At 43.6% G+C, this 25826-nt stretch overlaps 1 protein-coding gene across 1 annotated transcript in view; it reads left to right on the plus strand.

Moving 5' to 3' along the window:
- SCMH1 (Scm polycomb group protein homolog 1) overlaps positions 1-25826 on the plus strand; it is a 190374-nt gene that overhangs the window by 64109 nt on the left and 100439 nt on the right. Inside the window, 3 exon segments of the mRNA XM_047789532.1 lie at positions 587-657; positions 13074-13208; positions 13210-13309. Coding sequence (XP_047645488.1) covers positions 587-657; positions 13074-13208; positions 13210-13309 — 306 coding nt within the window.

The raw sequence follows: 25826 nt of genomic DNA on the forward strand, positions 1-25826 counted from the left end.
CCCAGGAAGACACCCCAGGTCATCTTAGACCATGTTTTTGTTTTGTTTTAATGACTGCACTCGTGGCGGGTGGAAGTTCCCGGGCCAGGGGTGGAATCCAAGCCGCAGATGGGACCTGCGCCACAGCTGCAGCAAAGCTGGATCCTACTAACCCACCGCTCTGGGCTGGGGATCAAACCCACACCTGCACCGTGGCCTGAGTCACTGTAGTTGGACTCTTCTCCCACTGCACCACAGCAAGACCTCCCGGACCATGGTTTTGAAATACTGATCTAAAGTAATCCACTCAGGGCGTTCCCTGGTGCTCAGCAGGTTACGGATGAGGCCTTGTCACTGCTGCGGTGCAGGTTCAGTCCCTGGGCCTCTGCAACCTCTGTATGCAGTGGGCGTGGCTGAAAAAGACAAATTAAAAAAATAAAATAGCCCATTTAGGTCACCTAGATTCGTCCCCTTAATACTCCTGGACAAAATAAGTTTTCTTATGCTCCACATGAGTCTGAAAGTAGCCTAATGTTTAGTGTAGATTACATCCTCAGAGCGTGTTTTAGGAAGTTGACTGTGATAGAGCTTTCTATTTTCTTTACAGGTCATTTTACCTGGGACAGATACCTAAAAGAAACATGTTCAGTCCCAGCGCCTGTCCATTGCTTCAAGCAGGTAATTGATTCTTAACATCTGTAGTAGGTGGGAGGCGAGGAGTGTTTCCTTAGACCAGCAAAACGTGAGGTAGGAGCCCTTGGGCCTCTCAGCTCAGGTGCCCAGCACAGACTGTGGGAAGGACACGACTCCAGACTCCAGACTCCCTTTGAGTTTTGGCAGCAGGCGTTCTCCCAACGTCTCTGAGAAGCGCCCTTCCTTCTTCGCCTCCTTGGGGTGTTCTCTGCTACTGAAAGCAGTTGCTAAGTTTTACCCCCGCCGTTGGTTCAGACAGGTAGGAAGCAGAGTTGTAGCCCTTGGGCAGCTCTGAAAAGTGTCGCAGCATTCATTTCTCTGTATACGACTCCCCTGCCACAGTCTCATCTTTCCGCAAGAATCTGGCACTGGGCCCCACCGGGGAGTATGTCAGGCCCTCAGCAGAGGTCATTCAGAACTTCCCACGGAGGATTAAATGCCCCCCCACGGTACAGATGGTGTTGGCTGTATCAGCCCACGATGTGGCCAGGAAACAAGGAAGCGTACCGCTCGAAATGCAGCTGCGTGGTGGGAAGTTGTTTATATCTCCCTCCTTTCGTGTTCGTTGGTTATTTCCACAAACTGTCAACATTTCACTTTGTGTTTGAATTTTTCCTGTTCTCTAAATAAAAGTACAAATGTAAGACTTCTGCTCATTTAAAATGATGGAGACTAAATTCATACTCTCACCTGAAATAATTTAAAAAGACAAAATATATTAAATAATGGTTTTCCAGCTAGTGACGATGAGGCAGCCAAGCATAAGGGGAGATGAAAAACTAATGAGTTGAGCCCCTTATGGTTTGTTGCCTTAAGATAGTTTTGAGACCATTGCCTTGGGAAAGGGAGCCTTGATTGAGCCTGAAAGAGTCCCTAATTTGCGAAGATGGAGCTGCGAGTCCAGAAAACTAGAATTTGTAGGACAGAGTACCAGAGAGGAGAGAGCTGCGCAGGAAGAAAACTGCAGGGATCTGCGGAGAGCCCCCTTCGAGTACGCGAGTACTCGGCAAAGCGCTCTTGTTCAGTGTGCGCACGTGAGCGTCGCAGCCGAGGGGACCCCCTGAAAGGATTGGACGGGCACGGAAAGGACAGAGTCTAGGGCTCGCGCAGAGCTGCGAAAAGCGCCTGCCCCACCAGGTCGCCTGGCAGGTCCCCTAATTCATGTGGCAGTGGGTGAATACTTTGGAGATCCTGCTCAGCAGTGGGAAGTGACCAGCCTTGGGACGAGCATGGTCTGGACCTGCCTAACAGACCGAGAGCAAGACTCAGCAGGATCAGCCTGGTTATGGATGACTGATGTGCGTCTAGGAACACAGCACAAGGAGGGAATGCAGAAATGTCTCGCTCCTAGCAAGGAAAAGTCACAGCGTCTGGCATCCAGAGATGGTCAGACATGCAAGGAGGCAGGAAGACGTAACTAATGATGAGCAGAATGATCGCTCAGTTGAAACAGACTTCGAACCTCTACGAATCTTAGAATAGTGAATAAAAAACATTGGAGCCGTGATTTTAATTGTGTTCCATGTGTTTGAAAGTGAAGCAGACTTGGGAGATACAAAAAAAGACTCACGTTGAACCACTTTTTAAAAAATGAAAAATACACTAGATGGAATTAATGGCAGAAGGAAAGATTAGTAAATGTGAAAACACGGCAATGGAAGATATATTCAAAACGAAGCACAGAGAGGAAACAGAATTCTTAAAAGATGAGAAAACTCAGCGAGGCCTGCGGTAACTTCAGGTTCTATGGGTGACTTCACAGACCAAAGGCAAGATGAGGCACCGGAAACGTATTTGAAGATAAAACGGCAGAAAATACTACAAAGCTGAGGAAAGGTATAAATCTACAGGTTCAGCAAAATAAATATTTAATATTATAAATTATTAGTTATATTATTGTAAAAATTATAAAATTGTACTTACAAAAATGAAAAGTTCTTATAAAAAACCCGTGGTAGAGAACATCTTAAAAGCAGCCAAAGGGGGAGACACCCTGCATCCAGGGAAGCTAAGGTGAGAAGGACACTGTATTTTCTTACCATGAACAGCGCAGGCAAGGAGAAGTTGAGTAGCAATCTTCAGAGTATCGAAGGGAAAACTGTCAACCCCAGATTCTATACCCATCAAAAAGATCTTCCAAAAATGAAGGCGAAATAAAGATATTTTCAGATACACAAAAACTGAAAGAATTCATCACCAGCAGACTCACGATACAAAATGTTGAGTCCTTCATGAGGAAGGAAAAATCAACAAATGGAGTTGCAGATCTACACAAAGGAATGAAAGTTACTAGAAATTGTAATTACAAGGGAAAATACTTAAGATGTTATTTCTTTTTATTTTTTTTGTCTTTTTGCCTTTCTTTTCTAGGGCTGCTCCCACGGCACGTGGAGGTTCCCAGGCTAGGGGTCTAATCGGAGCTGTAGCCACTGGCCTACGTCAGAGCCACAGCAAGTCAGGATCCGAGCCTCGTCTGTGATCTACACCACAGCTCATGGCAGTGCCGGATCCTTAACCCACTGAGCAAGGCCAGGGATCAAACCCGCAACCTCATGGTTCCTAGTCGGATTTGTTTGTGCTGCGCCACGACGGGAACTCCCAAGATTGTATTTCGTATTAAGTCTCTATAACAGATAATGTGTAAACGATGATGTTATAGAAGTGATAACGGGTGTATTAGTAATAATATAGCATTAAAGCTGGGGGAGAAATCTTAGGTATACTATTGTAAAATTCTTATATATGAAGTAGTGTATTATTATTTGTACATAGACTGATAATTTAAATATCTTTACTCTAAACCCCAAAGCAACTACCAAAGTAACAGAAAAGAGCAAGATGGTAGATTTAAATCCAGCCGTATCAGAGAGCTCCCAGTGTGGTGCAGTGGAAACAAATCCAACTAGGATCCATGAGGACGCGGGTTTGCTCCCTGGCCTCACTCAGTGGGTTAAGGATCTGGCATTGCCATGAGCTGGGGTATAGGTTGCAGACACGGCTCAGATCACACATTGCTTGACTGTGGTGTAGGCCAGCAGCTGTAGCTCCGATTCAATCCCTAGCCTGGGAATTTCCATGTGCCACAGGTGCAGCCCTAAAAAGCACGTGCGTGCACGCACACACACTCACACGCACACACAAATCCAACCATATCAATAATCTAATTATAAGTGGTCAGTTTGGATAAAAAAGAAATTACATTCTGCCTGTAAGAAATTATACTTTAGGAATTCCTGTCATGGCTTAGCAGTTCGTGAACCTGACTAGCATCCATGAGGATGCGGGTTTGATCCCTGGCTGTGCTCAGTGGGTTAAGGGTCTGGTGTTGCTGTGAGCTGTTGTGTAGGTTGCAGACATGGCTCAGATCCCTGTTGCTGTGGCTCTGGTTTAGGCTGGTGGCTACAGCTCTGATTGGACCCCTAGCCTGGGAACCTCCATATGCTGCAAGTGCAGACCTAAAAAGACAAAAAGACCTCCCCGCAAAAAGTACACTTTAAATGTAAAGACACAAACAGAGTAAAAGAATGAAAAATCATACACCATGCTGACATGAGTGATAAAAAGCTGAATTGGCTATAGTAATATCAATGTATGTTTCAGAGGCAAAGGTACTACCACATATAAAGACAGTAATTTTATCATGAAAAGGGGTCACACGGTTCCTATGTAAAGCAAAAAAATAATAGAACTGTAAGGAGAAATAAATCTAAAATTTGTGGAACTTTTAATACTCTTCTCTATAATTAAAGAAATGGAAAACCAGGAGTTCCCATCCTGGCGCAGTGGAAACAAATCCAGCTAGGAACCATGAGGTTGCGGGTTCCATCCCTGGCCTCACTCAGTGGGTTAAGGATCCAGCATTGCTGTGAGCTGCAGTGTAGGTTGCAGATATGGCTTGGATCTGCTGTTGCCGCATCTGTGGCTGTGGTGTAGGCTGGCAGCTACAGCTCCAATTAGACCCCTAGCCTGGGAACCTCCATATGCCACAGGTGTGGGCCTAAAAAAAAAAAAAAAAAAAAAAAAATTATAGAAAACCAGCAAGTATATAGTGGACTTGTGTAACACTGTGAACCAAACTGACCTGACATAAATGGAACATTCTCCAGTAACAGAATATATATTCATCTGCATGCAGAGCATTCACCTTTTTTTTTCTTTTTCTTTTTTGTCTTTTTGCCTTTTCTAGGGCCGCTCCTGCAGCATATGGAGGCTCCCAGGCTAGGGGTCTAATTGGAGCTGTAGCTGCCAGCCTACACCACAGCCACAGGAACGCAGGATCCGAGCCGAGTCTGTGACCTAAACCACAGCTCACGGCAATGCTGGATCCTTAACCCACTGAGCAAGGCCAGGGACCAAACCCACAACCTCATGGTTCCTAGTCGGATTTGTTACCCACTGCGCCACGACGGGAACTCTGCATTTACCAATTTGGACCATATTCTACACATAAAACATTTGATAAATTTAAAAGGACTTAAATAATCAAAGTGTGTTCTCTGATTGCATTGGAATTAGCAGAACACTATCTAGAAAATCTCCAAATATTTGGAAACTAAGAAACACATTTCTAAGCATACCATCGATATTTAGAAACAAAAAGGGATATTAGAAAGTACTTTCAACTGAATGAAATGAAAGCAGAACATTTCAGAATCTGTGGGATGCTGCTAAAGCAGTACTTTGGGGAAAAATTATAGCACTAAAATACATATATTAGAAAAGAAAAACATTTAACTTAGTGACCTCAGCTTCCACTTTAAAAAACTAGGGGCGGGAAAGCAAACTGACCAATTAAGGAGAGGAAAGAAAATAATAAAAGAGCATTCAAGTTCCCCAAGTGCTGCAGCAAGTAAAGGATCCAGCATTGCCACTGCAGCGGCCTGGGGCACTGCTTTGGCATGAGTTTGATCTTTGGCCTTGAAACTTCTGCATGCCACATGCGCAGCCAAAAAAGAAAAAAAAAAAAAAAGAGCATAAATCAATGAGATAAGAAAAAGAAAAATAATAGAGAAAATTATTGAAACCAAAAAATGATTCTTTGCAAAGATCAATAAAGTGATAAACCTCTAGCCAGATTAATCAAGAAAACACAGATTACTAGTATCTGAGCTGAAAGAGGTAACATCACTATTGATTCTACATATATTAAAAGGATTACTATTTTAATATTAGGAACAAATTTATGCCTTTTTTAAGGTTTTGTTTTGTTTTGTTTTTGCTTTTTAGGGCCGCACCCGTGGCATATGGAGGTTCCCAGGCTAGGGGTCGAATTGGAGCTACAGCTGCTGGCCACGGCCACGGCCACAGCCACAGCCACAGCAACACAGGATCCGAGCTGCATCTACAACCTACAGCACAGCTCATGGCAACGCTGGATCCGTAACCCACTGAGCAAGGCCAGGGACCGAACGCGCATCCTCTCGGATCCTGATCAGATTCATTCCCACTGCACCACAGCGGGAACATCACCTTTTAGGATTTGAAAACTTAGATGAAACAGATAATTTTTATGAAGGATGCAAATTCCCAGTGCTCCTTCAAGAAGAGAGAAAACATCAATAGTACTGTTTCTGTTACAGAAGTTGAATTCGCAGTTCACTACGTTCACACAAAGAAAATTCTAGGCCTAGACGACTTTGCTGGTGAATTGTTCCAAACATTTAGGGAAAAAAATAATGCAAATTCTACAGAGTCTTCTGGAAAGTATAAGGGAAAGGAATACCTCCCTACTCGATCTGTGTGATAAGCATTAATCTAAAACCAAAGCCAGGCAAAGACGTTGAAAGAAAAAACTACAGAGCAGCCTCTCATGTGAAAATACATGTAAAAATTCTAAACAAAATTTTAAGAAGTTGAATCCAAAATTGAATCCAGCAATACATACAAATAATTCATCCCCACCAAGCGGATTTTAATTCCGAGAATGCAAAGTTGATTTAACATTGAAAAAAATCAATGTAATTTACCGCATGAACACACTAATGGAAGATGTGTGGTGATCACAGTAGATGCAGAAAAGCATTTGACAAAATCCAGTGTCCAGTATTATGAGAACAAACATTCAACCAACAAGAATAGAATGGAATTTCCCAAATCCTATGAAAATCTACACATGGTATCGTACTTAATGGGAATTAAGATGAAATGTTCCCCCATAAGATTAGAAACAAGATAAGAGTGTCTGCTCTTGTCACTTGTATTCAACATTATACTACCAGTACCACCATATACCCCAGAAATAAAAGCAACCCAGACTGAAATATTAGAATAAACACAAAATGAAATATATGAGTGGCGTATAAGCACATGAATTGATTGTCAAAATTATTTCACTAGGGAAATACAAAGTAAAAATCATAATGAGATATCTCTATACATTTGTTTAAATGTCTCTGATAGAAAAAAAAAATGCCAGCCATACCTAATAGTGGCAAGGATGTGGAATAAATGAAACTTTCATAAACTACTGGTAAAAATGTTAAATTTTTTAAGTTGCTTTGGAAAATACTTTGACATTAAAACTTCAGCACATTACTGAGCAAAACCACTAAATAAACTAGGAATTAAATGAAATATATATATATATATATATATATATATATATATATATATATATATATACATACACACCTCAGGACTAAAGCCAGCGTTTTACTCAGTGGTTGAAAGTAACTCCATAGAAGATACCATGTAAGAGAGACTCCCTTTTATAAGAGCAACAAAAAATTAATATTTAGGAATAAACTAACATGTATATGAAACCCTAAAATAAAACTTTAGAAAACACCTTACCGAAAGCATGATTCATTATTTTAAAAACTCATTAAGTTAACATTGCCAAATTAAAAGCTTCTGCTATTCAAAAACACTTGGTAAGAGAAGGAAAATAGAAGCCGTAGACTTGGGGAAAATATTGGCAGATCACACACAGCTGACAGCAGTAATCTTCAAGTTGATATAATGATTCGATGTAATTCCTGTCAACATCCCAGCCATGTATTTTGCGGAAAATGACAAGTTATCCTAAAATTCACATAGAAATACACAAGACCCAGACCAGCCAGAACAGCCTTGGCAAAGGAGAGCAAAAGTGGGGGATTTCCTGATTTCAAAACTTACTACAGTATTATGGTACTGCATAAATATATACATATAGCTCAGCGGATTCGGTTTGAGAGTGACAGGCCAGACATACACTCATACGTTTATGATCAATTGATTTTGGACAAGGATGTCAAGAGAGTTCAGTGGGATTTTCAACAGCTGATGCAGGGACAAACTGCAAATCCAATTACAAAGAATGAAGTTGGACCCCACCTCACACCATATTCAAAAATTAACTGCTAAATAGATGAGAGTCATAAATGTAAACACTACAACGAAACCAGTAAAATTCTTAGAAGAAAACATGGGAGAAATCGTCATGCCTTTGGATTAGGCAATATCTTCTTGGAGAAGGTACCCAAAGCACAAGCAACAGAAGAAAAACTAGATAGATTAGACTTCAGAGTCATCAAAATTAAAAGCTTTTGTGCTTCCCAAGATACTATCGAGAAAATGAAATGACCCCCACACAAAGGGAGAAAATACTTGCCAATCATGTGTCTGATGAGGGGCTTGTATCCAGAAGATATGATGGACAACTCAAAAGTTAAAACATAATTTCATTTTTAAATGGGCAAAAATTTGAATAAACATTTGTCCAAATACATCCAAATGCCCTGTGCGCACATAAAAGATGCACAACATTGGTCTTCAGGGGAATGTAAATCAAAACTGCAAGGAGGTAACACCTCACAAATACTGGATAGCTGAAGTCAAAAGGGCAGACAATAGCAGGTGTTTGTGAGGATATGAAGAAATTGGGTCCATCTATGTTGCTAATGAGATTACAAAATGCTGTGGCCCCTTTAGAAAACAGTGTGGAAGTTATTCAAAATGTTAAACATGGAATTAAGACATGACGCAGCAGTCTTACTTCTAGGTATATACCCAAGAGAAATGAAAACATACGACCACACAAAAATGGATACACAAATGTTCATGGCATCATAATATATAATAGTTAGAACAAGGAAACAACCCAGATGTCTATCAACTGTTGAGTGGATAAGCAAAAATGTATATCCATTACAACGGAATATTATCCAGCAATGAAAAGGAAGTACTGATAAACACTACAGCATAGATTAAACTTGAAAACATTGTGTCGAGTGAAGAAAGGAGCCACTCAAATTTTGTATTATTTCATTTATACTAAACCTCCCGAAGAGACAGATCCATTGGTAGATGAGTTAGATTAACAATTACCAGGTATTAGACTGAGGGGCGAATGGGGAGAGACCACTAATGAGTAAGGGATTTCTTTCGAGGGGGATGATGAAAATGTTCTAGGTTTAGGTAGAGTGATGTTTACACAACTCTGTGAATGTACTTAAACTCTGTGAATTATACACTGTAAAAAGGTACGTTCTCTGGTATATGTGTTAAATGCCTACCATATGACCCATCCATTCTACCGTTAGATGTTTACCCAAGAGAAAAGAAAGTATATTTCCAGTGAAGAGTTATAGATGGATATTCCTAGAAGATTATTTGTAGTAGTTAAAAACTGGAACCATGCCAGATGTTCCTCAGCATAATGCCACACTCTGCAGTGAAAAGAAGTGAATTACTCATGCATTCAGCAATGTGGATAAGTGTTAGAATAGTTATGCTGAGGGATAATATCTACATAAAAAACCTGTGGCCAACATCATACTTAATGGTGAGAAACTAGAAGCTCTCCTGCTAAATCAGAAACAAGGGCACTCCCGCTCACCACACCTTTTCAGCATCATACTAGAAGTCCTAAATATTGCAATAAGACAGGAAAAAGGATTTAAAGATATACAGATTGGTAAGGAAAACTAAAACTCTCTTTACAGCTGACATTATTGTCTATATAAAACACCTGGACGAATCAACAATAAGAAGCAAACAACATCTAGAACTAATAAGCAGTTATAGCAGGGTTGCAGGATACAAGGTTAATATTGTATAACAGAAGCCTACTCAAAACTCTGGCACTTGGATTTCCTGTTGTGGCTCAGTGGGGATTAATCCAACTAGTATCAATGAGGGCACGAGTTCGATCCCTGGCCTCGCTCAGTGGATTAAGGATCTGACATTGCCATGAGCTGTGGTGTAGGTCGCAGACGCGGCTTGGATCCCGTGTTGCTGTGGCTGTGGTGTAAGCCAGCAGCTATATCTCCAATTCAACCCCTAGCCTGGAAACTTCTATATGTCATGGATACAGCCCTAAAAAGACAAAAAAGAGAAAAATTCTGGCACTTTATTTTACGGATGTTGACGAACTGATTCTAAAGTTCGTGTGGAAAGTTGGAAGATGTAGAATGGCCAGCTTAGTATTGAAGGAGAAGAACAAAGTCGGAGGGCGTACACTACCCAGCTTGAGGACAAGACAAAGCTGCCGTAAGCATGACAGTGCGGCAATTGCAAAAGAAAAAACAGATAGGTAAGTAGAACAAAATAGAGAACAGAAATAGTCCCATATAAATATACCAGCTGATTTTTGGCAAGGGAACAAAAGCAATACAGTGGAGCAAAGATGGTCTTTTCAGCAAAGGTCTTAATAACTGGACAACTGCATGCAGAAATAAAAGTCTAGACACAGACCTTACACCCTTCACAAAAATTATTTAAAATAGACCACACCCTAAATTAAAACTCAAAACTGTACAACTTGTTGACGATAACAGAGGAGAAAACCAAGATGACCCCGAGTATGGCAATGACTTCTTAGGTACAGCGCCAAAGGCGTAAGTGTCGAAGGAAATAACTGATAAGCTAGACTTCATAAAAATCAGATCTTCTGCTCCGTGAAGGGTACTGTCAAGAGAATGAGATAAGCCGTAGTCTGGGAGAAAATATTTGCAAAAGACATATCTGATAAAGGACTTTTATCCAAAATATACAAAGAACACTTTAAAAACTCATAAATAAGAGAATAACTCCAGGAGGTCCCATTGTGGCTCAGTGGTTAACGAATCCAGCTAGGAACCATGAGGTTGAGGGTTCAATCCCTGACCCCACTCAGTGGGTTAAGGATCCGGCGTTGCTGTGAGCTGTGGTGTGGGTCACAGACACGGCTCAGGTCCCATGTTGCTGTGGCTCTGGCACAGGCTGGTGGCTACAGCTCCAATTGGACCCTTAGCCTGGGGTACCTCCATATGCCGCAGGAGCGGCCCTAGAAAGGACAAAAGGACAAAAAAAAGAAAGAAAATAACTCAAAAAATGGGCCAAAGATCTTAATAGACACCTCACCAAAGACGGGCAGATGACAAAATAGCACATGAAAAGATGTTCCATGTCATTCGTCGTCAGAGAAAAGCAAGCTAAAACAACAACGGCCTGCCACTGCAGACCTCTCGGAGTGCCAAAATCCAGAACACTGCTAGCACCGCGTGCTGGCAAGGACAGGAGCAGCGGGAACTCTCGTCCGTTGCTCATGGGAATGCGAAGTGTGCGTACATTTTGTGAGACAGTCTGGTGATCTCTTATCGACCAAACATACTCCCACCATACAGTCCAACAGTTGCATTCCTTGGTATTTACCCAAAGGAGTGGAAAATTTATGTCCACACGAAAACATATATATGGATATCTGTTGGAGCTTTCCTCACAACTGCCAAAACTTGGAAGCAACCAAGATGTTCTTCCGTAGGTGAATGCATAAATAAACCATGGTATAGCCAGGCGGTGGCTGCACACACTCTAAAAAGAAGTGATCTCTCAAGCTATGAAAAGCCATAGAGGAAATTTAAATGCTTGTTACTAAGGGAAACAAGCCACTCTGGAAAAGCTGTGTACTGTGTGATTCCAACTATATGATATTCTGGAGAAAACCAAGACTATAGAGACGGTAGGAAGATAAGTGGTTGAGACTGGGTGGGCGAGTCGATAGAGCACGGAGCGTTTTTAGTGCAGTTAAGCTGCTTCGTGTGATTGAATAATGATGAATGCTTTGTCTACATTAGACCAATTCATAGAAGATACACCACCAAGACAGAACCCCGGTGTAAACCACGGAAGTTCCTGAGCCAGGTGTCGGGCCACAGTCCTCACGTGAACTGTGTGTCAGTGCAGGTTCATCAGTTGTAACACAGGTACCACGGTGGCAGAAGATGCCAGGCATAGGGGAGACTCTGCACGTGTGCGGGGCAGGGTTTTATGGGAAACCTCTGCCCCGTCCTCTCAGTTTTGCTCCAACTCTAAAGCTGCTCTTAAAAATAGTCGTAAACAAAACGCAATGAAGTATTGAAACATTCAACAATACGGATAAATATCAGGATAGTTACAGTGAGTGAAAGCCCATTTAAAAAAAGGATACATTCTCTGTGGCTCCATTTAAGTCTAGCAATGCAAACCAGTCTGCAGGGATAGAACGTAAAGTGCTGCTTGCCTGCAGACAGGGTCTGGGAAGGGCTGGACCGATCCCCAGGGACACGGAAATGCGGGAGGGCACCCGCAGTCCTCGTCCAGCGTCTGCGCGCCGCCACGGTGCCGGGCGTGTGGATGTGTGTCAGGACAACACCAGAGTGCATAGTTGACCGCGTGTCCACTAAAACTTAAAGTCGTTTTAAAAAATAGGGATTTAACTCTAAGCTAATGTCAAAATAAGAAAAAAAATAGGAGCTTCTGGTCGTGGCTCAGCGCTTCGTGAACCCAGCTAGCGTTTGTGAGAATGTGGGTTTCATCCCTGGCCTCGCTCAGTGGGTGAAGGTCCAGCATTGCCGTAAGCCGTGGTGTAGGTCACAGACTCGGCTCAGATCCAGCGTTGCTGTGGCTCTGGCGTAGGCCGGCAGCTCCTGTTCCGACTGGACCCCTAGCCTGGGAACCTCCATATGCCGCGGGGCCCTAAAAAAAAGGACAAAACGACCAAAAAAAAAAAAAAAGGAAAAAGAATTACCCCCCAGTGCTTGGTCTGAGCGGTGGCCGTACAAGCCAATATACTGAAATGCTCCATGAAGAGGCACTAAGGATGTGATCATTTCTGAAGAGAAAATGGTGTCAGTACTTGGAGTGTTAGGGATTCAGAGAAGATGAGATGAACCAGTACTTAAGCAAGAGCCATTTGAGACCCTTTCCTTTTCTCACTGGTGAGTCAAAGTTTCATGCTGCCGGAGAAAGTAATTTTCTCCCTTCATTTTACCTTTCAGTGTTTCTTCGGCACGGGGACCTTCCTGAGTATTAGGGAATGATGCAGGGGGTTGTCCCTGGCCCAGCTGTAACCAGTTTGGGGCCAAAGTATAAACTTTCAGGCTCCATCTCTTACTCTCATTACTGAAAAATGCCATCTATTCTTGGTCTGCCTAACCCACACGGCTTGTCCTCCGCAGTCCTACACACCTCCGAGCAACGAGTTCAAGATCAGCATGAAATTGGAAGCCCAGGATCCCAGGAACACCACGTCCACCTGTATCGCCACAGTAGTTGGGCTGACAGGGGCTCGCCTCCGCCTTCGCCTGGACGGCAAGTGACAACAAAAATGACTTCTGGCGGCTCGTTGACTCAGCTGAAATCCAGCCTGTCGGCAACTGTGAGAAGAATGGGGGTATGCTGCAGCCCCCTCTGGGTGAGTCACTAGACCTAAGCGCCCCATAGCCAACTAGCTCTCTGCCCAAAAGTGTGCAGCCGACCATAGAAAAACGTAGGGTCCCCTGCCTATCCCTTCTTTTTCATAGGCCCCTGCCCCCCAAAAGAGGCCTACCTGAGATGAAATGAACTCTCAAATCTGGACCTCTCCATTGTGCATTAATTTAGGATAGGCAGGCTTCTCTCAAGCTCGCCTTTTCCGAACAGGATCCCACACCCCTCGTCCTTCCTCGTCAGTTCCCTCTACCCTGCGAGGCAGAATGAAGGGCGTCTTGTCATCTAAACTTGCCTCTGAAAAAACATAGAGCTTTCGCAGAATCCTCCGCTGAGAGCAAGAGGTGGGAGGAAAATCCCCCAGTAGGAACAATGTTGTAAGGATCCCTTATTTCCTCCCCTCAATTCTCACTTGGTCTTTGGAACTGTCCCACTTTGAATCAAGCATTAAGTAAAATGCATCATTTCACTTAAGCTAATAACCCCACTGTGTTTTTCTCCTCAAGATCAAATTCACTTTTTTTTGCCTCGGTGTATTTGATTGATTTCGCTCATGTCAGCAATTACTGCCCATCACAGTTGCAGTTTCAATAGAGGGTAGAGAGAGCTGGCGTCGGGGCTGCGGGCTCTGTCTCCCTCAGGAGGCTGTGCTCAATCCAGTGAGCCTTGCAGGACGGTATCACGTGAAAGACCTTCCAGGTGGTTATTTAACATTCTCCCCCATCAAAGAAATTACTTGTAATATGAAATTTCGAGTGTATATAAAAGTAGCAAAAATAGCACAGTGAATATCTATGTATCCTTTATCCGAATAGTCAGTGGTGTTTTCATTGTACCTGCACATTTGCTGCCCCCTTCCTGCCCAATTGCCTAAACATAGTATCATTCTCTCATTACATATTTATTATGTATCTCATAGGTAATATTTGAAAAACAGTCATAATAACATCACATGTAAATACACTGTAATTCCTTCACATCAACAAATATTTAGTCAGTGTTTAAATTTTCCTTGCTGTCTGTCTGTCTCTCTCTCTCTTTTTTACGTTTTCTTTGAATCAGGACCCAGATAAGATCAGCATATTGCAGTTGGTTGATATGTCCCTTAAGCCTCTTTTAATCTGTGGATTTTCCTTCTCTCTCTCATTGTCTTCTTGCAGTTTATTTGTTGAAAAAACCAAGTCATTTGTCTTTAAAATTTCCCACAATTCGATTTCACTGATTATATGTCCGTGGTATCATTTAACATGCATCTCTGTCCTCCCTGCCTAGAAATTAGTAACTAGACCTAGAGGCTGGATCAGGTTCGGGTTCAGTTTTTTCACAAGAATATTTCACGGGTGGCGGTGTTTACCTCTGTTAGGAAGCATATATGGTCTGAGTGTCTCATTCTAGTGTAGCAGCCGTTACTGCTTGTGGTCTGGATCAGGGGTTGACAGATTTTCTTCAAGGGTCAGAGAGCAAATATTTCATGCTCAGGAGCCACACAGTCTCTCTTGCAACTTGTCGTCTCTGTCCTTTAACTCCGATTCCACCCCTGCCCTGGGAACCTCCACATGCCGCAGGTGCAGCCCTAAAAAGACGAAGCAGCCAAAGGCAATACATAAACAGATGGGCAAGGCTGTGTTCCAGTAAAGCTTTATTTATAAAAACATACGGCCAATCTTCTGGCTCTAGGTTATTGACCCTGATTTAGACCCATCAATTTATTATAGTTGCAAAATGGGAAATTTTAAGATTACCATTCTGTCCACATTAAGTGGAATATATCTATTAAAATAAACTTTCATCAACTGTTTGGTTATCCTGAGGTGTAGTTCACGCAGGAAATAGAGTTTAAATGCTTGATATTTTTCTTTGTTTACCACTTTTCAAAATAATAAGTTGAATTACCCTTATCCTCCAATATTATTTTCAGTGTTGTTGTTGTTATCTAATATGGTAAATTCTAAGATTCATACTTTTTTTTTTTGTCTTTTGTCTTTTTAGGGCCGCACCTGTGGCATGTGGAGGTTCCCAGGCTAGGGATGGAATCAGAGCTACAGCTGCTGGCCACAGCAACTGGGATCTGAGCTGCATCTGCTACCTACACCACAGCTCATGGCAACGCCCAGGGATCAAACCTGCATCCCCGTGGATCCTAGTTGGGTTCGTTAGCTGCTGAGCCATGAAGGGAACTCCCAAAGATTGAAACACATATTTAATCAATCCATTACACTAATTGTCCATATTGATTCTTGAATTATCCTGTCTTTGGCTTCACAGGAGCCTCATCAAGTTGTCTCCTGACTCTGTTCCCTCGGATTTTTGACATTTCAGAAGGTTCCAGGTTCATCTTTTACATTTCTTTTCCCGCATATGGAATCAGCTGTTTCTTTTAGGTTCCTGGGCTCCTTTTCGTGGGAAGTGGTACTTAGAGACCATAATCTGACCGCTGGATTGCTCAGTGCTGCTGGATTGGTCATTCTTTCTAGTCTTTGTGGTGGAGAGAGGTAGGAACTCCTTTTTTAGAAAGTATTGTTATTAAGAGTGAAGAAATCATTGGCTTATATGGATACCTCCTACTAAAATTCAGGAGGTGGTGGTTTTGCTTACTTTATCTTTACTGTCTCAAACCTGTTGTCTGCGTTGTACCACAGCAAAGCCCTGATTCTTCAGGTCACTAACAAAATAACTCATTTACTCTGTCCCACCACGCACACAGGACAGCTTCAGAAAAGCAGTGCCGGGACAGTCGTCGTTGTGATTACGGCCAGTGTTCCAGTTCTTGGCATTTTCCCCTCACCCTCAGGGGAAGAAGGTCAATAATGTGTTGCACATTCATTCGTGTTAGTTTGTCCTGGAGTGGCAATGCTGCCAGCTTGATATAAACTGAGGTTTATTTGTTTCGGTTGGGGTTTGGTTTTTAGAGATTGCTTTTTAAATGTTTTTCTTTGTAAGTATATACATGATATACATCATTCTTAAAGTGAAATCTGTAAAACAAAGTATGACCCCCTTCACCTTACCCGTCTTCTGTCATAGGTAACCACTTTCTTTTCATTTTATAGTGTATACCCCACTTTAAAACATAAGCAAATACACCCCTGCGAGTCTGTGTACATGTATACGCATGTATCCCCTGCCTTCTTCTGTAAATGACAGCATGTCCCACACACTTTCCCCAACCTTGCCTTTTCTTTTAACGGGGTGTCCCGAAGACGACGTCTTAGTCGTACGGACCTGCTCCTCATTCCTCTTCGCAGCTGCATGTACTCTAATATGCGCAACCCGTCTTAGGAACCACTGTTCAGAAGCTTGAGAGACTATTAAAAATGCAACTCCTGAGGGCTGGTGGTGACTATCTAGGGCAAAATCTTTCTGCAAATTCTCCAGAAACATACTGATCAAAAAGAAGAGCATATCAGACCATCCCAAACTCATGCCGAAAACATAATTCAGCATTCGAGAATACCACAGATTCCAGTGATGTTACCTAAATGTTGAGATATAACAATCTGAAACCACTAGAGCTAGCACCTGTCCCATACCAGAATGACGAGATTCATGTACGTGCAAACAGAGAAGGCAGCGGGAGGCTAACACAGCCAAAGTCACCCCCAGAAAAAGAGGGTCCTGTCCGAGTGGGAAATGCTGAAAGGAAGGAGAATCGGAAGGAAGAGAGTGAATGAAAAGTGTGAGGGACTGGATGTCGCGGCGTTGGGAAGGTAACTGCCATTGTCGGGGAGGTACCGACAACGTTGGAGGAGGAGAAGGACGCTGGGCGGTGATTCATAAAGTTATGCAGGAACCAAAGACAGTCGCAAAATTGAGAGACACCAGTCTTCCCATCCCGTCCCAAACAGGCGTAACGACCGGGGAAACTGCACCTCAGGCGGCCAGCAGAAATCTCATGACCCAAGGTGCCTGCCAGCGTGGAACGTGCTGTTTTTGCTAGCCCAGGAAAACATAAAGACATTTCAGATGATTGGGAAGCAGCAGTCAACAGCCATGAAAAGCTTCTACATGAAGACAAACAGAAGTGGAGGATAAAACCATTTTAACTACTGAAAATTCTACTGCCCAGATCAGTGACTAACCAAAGGAAAACTGTTGCACAGTAACCCATCTTGAGTTAAGTAAATATTGACAGATATGAAAAAATACCTTGAATCATAAATTTTGTAAGACTAAATATGCACAATAGGCAGGAAGATGTGAGAGTAAAATTGTCCAAATTCAAGAGAAACATTGAAGAAAGAAAAATCATCTCAGTTGAAGACTCAGTTCCAAGGGGACAGGAGTTGCGGCTGAAAGTGTAATCAAAGGTCATCGAGAAGAGAAATAAAGTAGCCAAGAGGAGTTCCCTTGGTGACACAGCAGGCTAAGGATCCGACGTCACTGCTGTGGTTCAGGTCGCAGCTGTGGCGTGGGTTCAGTCCCTGGCCCCACAACTTCTGCATGCCCCAGGTGTGGCCAGAACGAAACAAAACCAACAAAATAGCCAAGAGACTAAGAATAAATATGAGAAAATGTTTAAAAGTTTCAGAAAGGAACTATTAGGTGTCAAATACAATCAACAAAGATCCAGCGTGTGTCTGCACAGGTATGTGTACATGCATAATTGGAGCCCCTGAAGAAGAAAAACAGAATTAGTACTTAAAATTGTAATATAAGAAAATTTTCTGGAGTTCTTATCATGGTGCAGTGGAAACAAATCTGACTAGGAACCACAAGGTTGCCGATTCGATCCCCGGCCTCACTCAGCGGGTGAAGGATCCGGCATTGCCGTGAGCTGTGGTGTAGGTCGCAGACACGGCTTGGATCTGGCATTGCTGTGGCTGTGGTGTAGGCCAATGGCTACAGCTGTGATTCGACCCCTCGCCTGGGAACCTCCATATACTGCGGGTGCAGCCCTAAAAAAAAAAAAAAAAAGGAAGAAAATTTTCCGAAAATTCAAGGATACTTTCATATTGAAAGGGCCTACCTTATTCTGGGAAAACTTGACCTGGATTGGTCAATTCTAAGACAGAGTCTAGTCAGAGTATTACATTCTAGGAATAAAGAAAAATTCATCTAAGCCTCCAGCAAAAAAAAACAGCCAGTTTCTTACAAGGGAAAGAAAGTTAGGTTTGCATCATACTTCTCAGCAGCAAATTAAACATGAAGACAAAGCAGAGCAGTGTTTTTAAGAAGTTCAAGGAAAGAAAATGAGAAGACAGTTTTATATCTAAACACGCTGTTTTTTCAGGTGTTGAGAATATAGTGAGGGTTTTCAGCATGCAAGGACTTAGGCAATAATGTGACCCCAGGCCCCTCCTAAGGAACTAGATATGGCAAGAGCTCCATGCAAAAGACAGATGATCCGTCTAAGACAAAACAGAGGGAAGGAGCAAGGCAGAATGGTGTGGCGTGGGTCTGGGTCCAGTGGCTTGAACACAGAAAGTTTCATACAGCTGTTAAGTAGCAGAGGATTGGAAAGGGGCTCGGCTGCTCAGAAGGGAGGAGGACTCTAAAGAGCAGCACCGCGAACACACGGCCCAGCCGCCGCGCTGGGGCAGAGGCGGAGAGCCCAAGGAAGAGCCTCCCGCCCCCACCCCTAGGCCGAGGGGTACCTTGTTGGAGAGGGGCGTCATCGCGGTGCCACAGCAGTGCAGCGTGCTAGAAGTCTGCCCTCTAGATGCTAGGAAGCTGTTCACTGACGGTTGTGTCTCTGGAGAGAGGCTGCTGTCGGACCACTGAAGGCAGGGGAGGGCGGTGCTGCTGCTGCTGGCCCCTGAATCCTCCTGACGGCTGTGTACTCAGGACAGGGCCAGCAGAGAAAATGGGAGTGCGGCAGGAGCCTGCCAAAGGAACACACTGGAAGCAGAAAGCAAGCCCTCTTCCTCCTGCCTTGCCTTCAGATGGGATCCAGGAATAGCCTTACAGTCGGCAGACCAGGAGTTCCCGCTGTGGTGCAGTGGAAACAAACCCAGCTAGTACCCATGGGGACGCAGGTTTGATCCCTGGCCTCCATCAGTGAGTTCAGGATCTGGCGTTGCCACGAGCTATGGTGTAGGTTGCAGATGCAGCTCGGATCCTGAGTTGCCGTGGCTGTAGCGTAGGCCGGCAGCTGTAGCTCCGATTCGCCCCCTTGCCTGGGAACTTTCATGTGCCGAAGGTACAGCCCTGAAATGCACAGCAAAAGCCAAAACGCAAAAACCGACAGGCTGAATATTCGAAGCCTAAACGAGGCAATAGGGGAGTTAAGGACATCATGAACTCTGTCGGTGTTAACCGCCAACACCGCCTCAGCCTCAGTACCAGAGCGACGAAAGCTTAAAAGATAGACCACGCAGAGGAAGAGGTGAACTAAATATGGAAAATCAGCAAATAACACACGACAGAGTGGAGCCCAAACGTGCAGTTTGTATTCACGTAAGTGATTTTAACTCACCTATTAAAAATTGCAGATTGGTGCCCAAAGTCAAACCCAACTCTCTGTTCCGCACAGGAGGCACGCCTCAGGGAAGTGAGTCCGAAAGGCTGGACAAGAAAAGGATGAGGAAGGATGTGTGCGGGGCTCCAACCGTGTAACCGCACAGGTCACAGTTCGCTGTCGGACGTGGCGGCGTTCGAAACAGAGCTTTCAGTAGACGGAAAAGATACACAGACAGACACGGAGGGGGTTTAACACACTTCTCTGAGGACCAAGGCCAAGGGAGCAGGAAGGAAAGGTGCTGAAGCTTTCATGATGGTGTGACCGTGTGTGTGTGTGTGAGTGTGAGTGTGTGTGCATATCAGACTCTCTACCCCCCGGGGATGCCCTTCCACCGTGAAATTTAAAACTCTTTAAACAACTTTGTTTGAAAGGGGGAAATATAAATCAAAATTTCAGAATTCCCAAAACATAATAATAAAAATCACAGCAGAATTTTGAGATAAAATGAAGGCAGTGTTTGGAAGAAAATTTTTTAGCTTTAAATAACTGACATAAATTAAAACGAAAGGATAAAAATTAAGAAATTAAATTCCCAATTCAAAAAGATAGAAAAAGTTACAATCCAAAGAAAATACAAAGTAGAAAGAAATAAAGGAAAAATAAAAAGATTAAGGAAGAGGAAAATAAAAAGGCAGTAAATCAAAATACTGGTCCTTTGGAGAAAATATCCACAAAATATGCAGACTCCTAGTTAGCATAATAAGGAACAAGGGCAATATGTGTGGACCTGGCAGAGGAGGGAATGAGGCTGCGTAAATAAACTAGAAAAGCCAGGTGGAATAGGAAGATACGCTTTGTCGAAGTGGACCCTGTAGCACTACCATGTTTAAAATGTATCTATATATTTTTATGTAAAACTGTTTTCAAAGCACTGGATGCAAATTATTTTACAAGAAAATTCTACAAAAATTTGAAGGCCGGGTAATTCCGTTCCACTTGAGTTGTTGCAACGCCCAAGGGAGTTTTCTGTAGTGATGGAAGTGTTTTGTGTCTCTGCTGTCCGGTGCGGTAGTGACAGCCACCCATGGCTGGCGAGCTCTTGAAGTGCGGCTGCTGCAACTGAAGAATGGAATTTTTAGTTTTATTTAATTTAATTGTAATTTAAAATTAACACTAACAAAAAAAAGTCAAAAACCACATGATCATCTCAATAGATGCAGAAAAAGCATTTGAAACAGTCTAACATGCATTTATGATAAAAACTCTTACCAAAGTGGGTATAGAGGGAACATACCTGAACATAAAGCCATTTATGACAGACCCACCTCAAAGGTGATGCTCACTGGAGGAAAGCGGAAAGCCTTCCCACTAAGATCTGGAAAAGACAAGGATGCCCACTCTCACCACTGTCATTCAGCATAGTATTGGAAGTCCTGTTGCCGGAATTTGGCCTCTGTCTTCTGGTGCCGAATTGAAACACAAAGATGGGGTTTGGGGTAAAGGAGGAAAAAAATTACCTTTATTGCTTTGCCGGGCAGAGGAGGGCCACAGCAGGCTAATGCCGGAAAGACTGTGCCCCCCACTCCCCCTTGGAAAGAATTGCAAGGAGTTTTATAGTACAAAGGAGAAAAACAGGTTTTCATATAGGAATCAGGATTGGGACAAACATGCATTCTCCTTCTTTGGGGGGAACCTTAGCCGTCAAAGCTGGAGTCCGGAGTTCTGATCTTGAGGGTGGTCTTCTGGGTTATTGCCTCAAATAACAGTACTGGGAAAAGGGCGTGTTGATCAGAGATTAGAACAGACTAGGAAAGTTCCTGAAAAACAGCATGTGCTACTAATCTTTAACCCACAGGCAAATATGCTCAGGATGCCTAATCTTTAGCGTAGGGGTGATTGTGTTTAGGGAGAAGGACAAGGAAGGACTCTAAGCTGTTCAATTTCAAAGTATTCGTTTCAAAAGGAAGCATGAGAAATATAACTCTTCCCTCAGGGGTATGAGGCACCTGCCTCAGTCCTAGTCAATCAGAGAAGCAGAAGAAATAAAAGGTGATTTAAAATTAAAAGCCTTTGTAGTTGGCAACTACCATACTAGGCTGTACACTTCTAATTTTTGTTTTTTTTGGCCTCCCCCCAACATAGGGAGCTCCCAGGCCAGGGATCAGATCTGAATCACAGTTGTGACCTAAGCCATGGCTGCAGCAACATAGGATGGCAACCCACTGTGCCAGGTGCTCCAGAGGCAGAGTGTGGGCTGTCTCAGAAGGAGAGAGGCCCTGGAGTGCAGGGGCGGTTTGTTTTTTAATGGGCTGAGTAATTTCACAGCCTGGAAAGTGGGAGGATTATTCCAACTATTTTGGGGAGGGGGGTGAGATTTCCAGAAATTGGGCCACTGCCCACTTTTTGGTCTTTTTTGGTCTGCCTCGGAACTTCACGGAGCCTGCAGGTGTGTTATCTAGCACGTGCTGCCTTATTATAGTGAGCTTATACTGAGACTTTAGGTTTACTAGAAGGTCTTCTGCCGTCTTGGGCCTAATGGGTTCTGACCAGTTTCTGTCTGATCCTTAATGGCCACGTCATTCTTTAATAGCTGTGTCCTGCCCCTTCCCTCCTATCTCAAAGGGAGAATAGGGAGTGGCGGCCAGTAGATGCGGGGGTTTCTTTTTGGAGTCATGAAATGTTCTAAAATTAGGTAGAATGATCTTGGCATAACCCTGAAAACCACTGATTCACATATTTAAAGGGATGTGAGTTACGTCTCAAGAAAGCTGTTGTTCTTCCCAAATCGCATATCTGATTCAACAAATAGCGTCGGAAAAAGCTGGATATCTACATGCAAAAGAAGGACGTTGGACCTTTATTTCACACTATTGTATAATAGTTAACTCAGAATGGATCAGCAACCTAAATGTAGGGCTAAACCTATAAAACTCTCAGATAAGAACATCGGGGAAAAGCTTCGCGATGTCGGAACTGGCAGTGATTTCTTGGATGTGACACCAGAAGCCCAAGCAACAAAAGAAAAACGTAGCCAAATTGGACTGCACTAAAATTAAAAATTTTTATCAAACAACAGCATTAACAGTGAAAAGGGAACTCCCGGAATGGGAGAAAATATTTGCAAATCATATATCTGATAAGAGGTTAGTATCCAGAATATATTTTTTTTACAACTCCAACAGTGACAAACAGCCAGAGTGAAAAACAGGCAAAGGACTTGAATAGACACTTCTCTAAAGGAGATGTACAAATAGCTAAGAAGCACGTGAACAGATGCTCAGCATTGCTAATCGTTTAGGGAAATGCATGTCAAAGCCACAGTGAGGTAACACTTCACCCCCACATGCATTAGGATGGCCGTTATCAGATAAATGGAAAATAACCAGCGTAGGTTAGGATGTGGGGAGATGGGAACCCATGTGCACTGGGAAAGTGTGATGGGACAAGCACTGCGGAGACCCAATGGCGTTGCCTCGAGACGGTCGGAAGAGAACCACCCCGTGTTCCACCAGCTCCGCCTTGGGGTGGATGAGGGAATAGAAAGCAGGAGGTGAAGGCGGGGGTTGCAAAGCAGCACCGTTCACAGTATCCGAAAGGTGAGGACAATCCAGGGCCCCCCCCCCCGCCCCCGAGAGGAGAAGGGTACACTGGATGTGGTCCATACACACGATGAACTGTTACTCAGCCTCTAAAGGAGGAGATTGCGATGCATCCCACGATGCGGGTGAAACCCAGAGATGCTGCGCTGAGCGAGACAAACCAGCCCCATAAGGACAGATGCCGTGTAATTCCACGTATATACGAGGAGCCTAACACTAAGGCAGATTCACAGAGACAGGAAATAGAAGGGCGGGTGCAAGGAGCTCCGAGGGCCGAGTGGGAAGTGATTGTTAGATGAGCGGCCTTTCTTTGGGGGAAGAGGAAGAAGTTCTGAAGGTGGAAGGTGGTGATGGCCACACGATGACGTGAATGGGCTGGGTGCCGTTTACGTTTGCGGAAGAAGGAAACAGGTGTGTGTACGTACACGTGTAGAACACACACGAACTTCTACGTACGTTGTGTACGTACAGCTCTAGGAAAAGAAATAGGATGGTTAAAGCAGAAAATAGTGAGGAGACCGCCTCTCGGGAGTGCCTGGGACGAGGGTGGGAAGTACAGAAACGGGGGTGGGGCTTCTCTGAGCATACCCTGTATGCTCCTGTCGCTGTTGAGTTATGTCGGTGTTTCACCTGATACATAAGATTAACCCCCCAAAAAGGTGAGCAAGACGTAGCCTAAAGTGGACTCTCAGTAGAAACAAACTGGGCCCCCGGGTGGACGTCGTCATCCCATTGAAGAAAGAATTTAAACAACTTGAACACAGAGCCTCTGCCCCACCCCTCGGTGGGACCTGCGGAAATGCAGAGAGATTCTGACTTCGTGCTGTTAGTGCTTTTGCCCCATGATCTGAAACTATTTTGTATGTATCGAAGACAGAGCAGATGAATGAGGGATGCCCGTAGGAACGGGAGAAGGTGGAGAACTCTGCAGTGTGGTGTTTGAATTGTAGGCGTGTTATGAACTCAGCTTAAAAAGGCGTATGTGTTAATATGGGTAAAGTGTACATAGATATATTAATATATAATATATTCACTTGGAGTGCATACGTATACAAACATACACGTATGTTAGCTTTTCCAAGCTCTGTTGAAAAGGCCTGGACACAGCAACCCCTCAGCAGCAACGACCAAACCTTCAGTTTGCTTTCTAAATCCTTCTCCACTGAAAGGAATCAGGGCTCCTCGGAGGCACGGCTGATTCCAAGGCTGAGCAGCAGAGAAAGTGTGAGGTGAATCTGGAACATCTGACTGCGCTGGAAAAGCAGGAACGTCTCAGAGGAAGATGGGACCTATCAGAGCGGTGCAGGAACGAGCCTAAATGGGCTCTGACTGGCCAACATTGGAAAAATATGACTCTCAAAAAAAAACAAAGAAAACAGTAATAGCCTCCATGGGTCCCTAGTGAAACACAAAGAAAAGCAATTTAAGTTGCCGAGAAAGTTCTTTTTTATAGAATATCAGCTAATAAATACAAAGAATGATTGAAAAGTACCATCTTGCAACCGCCATTGTAATGGATTCCGGCAATGATAAGGAATATGCTAAAACATGCTTTGCAAAAGCTCATCGGACAGTAGGATATTCACGTCGTCCCAGAGTTTCTCCCCGCTGACTGTCTGTTCGTCATAAGGGGAGTTACAGCGTATAAACCTGTGAGTCGCTACTTAAAACGTAGCACCGTCAGTGGTTCGACAAACCGACGTGACGCACCTCTTGAAGTAATGAAGTCCTCGGTATCATTTGTGTGGTGTTTGCGGGACATTCCATGCAACAGCCCAGACTCTTCAGAAACAGCAATTTCATGAAAGACAAAAGGCAACAGGATCGCTCAAGCTTAAAAGAGACTGCGGATTCCCTTGTGGCATATATCATGTTCACGATTGGGGGCTGTAACTGAAGCAGCTCAGGTCACCGCAGGGGTGCAGGTTTGATCCCTGGTCTCGGCACATGCACGTGCCACAAGGTGGCCAAAAAAAAAAAAGATTAAAGGAGACTAAAGACACACGAAAACGAAATGCAAAATGTGTGATTCTTGATATATTTTACAAATTAAACAGCTATAAAGATTTGGGGACAGTTGAGAATATTTGTAATTAAATTTCTTGGGTCAGATAATACTGCAGTATTAAAGGCGACGTCTTGCTCTGAGGACAAGCGTCCTGACAGGACGTTTTATGATAGCCTGAACTTTCACGTAGTTTAGAGGAAAAAGTACGTGCAGACAGATGGAAAGCAACTGTGGTGAAGTGCAGTTAGTTGCTGAATCTAGGTGAAGGGTACCTAGTTTGCTCGTGTACTGTTTTTGCTACTTTTCTCAAGGTTCAAAATTTTTCAAAATAAAAAGTTTTAACTAATGTATATAATCATACATGTGTATGTGTGTGTGTTCATGTCTCCCAGGCCGCCTCTGGACCTCTCCCCAGAGTTGCTGAATCAGAATCTCTAGGTAATGGGGCTTGGGACTCTGCATGGTCAAACAGCTTTGCCGAGACTCTAACGCAGTT

Source organism: Phacochoerus africanus, chromosome 8 (genome assembly GCF_016906955.1).
Source record: "Phacochoerus africanus isolate WHEZ1 chromosome 8, ROS_Pafr_v1, whole genome shotgun sequence".
Classification (NCBI taxonomy): Eukaryota; Metazoa; Chordata; class Mammalia; order Artiodactyla; family Suidae; genus Phacochoerus; species Phacochoerus africanus.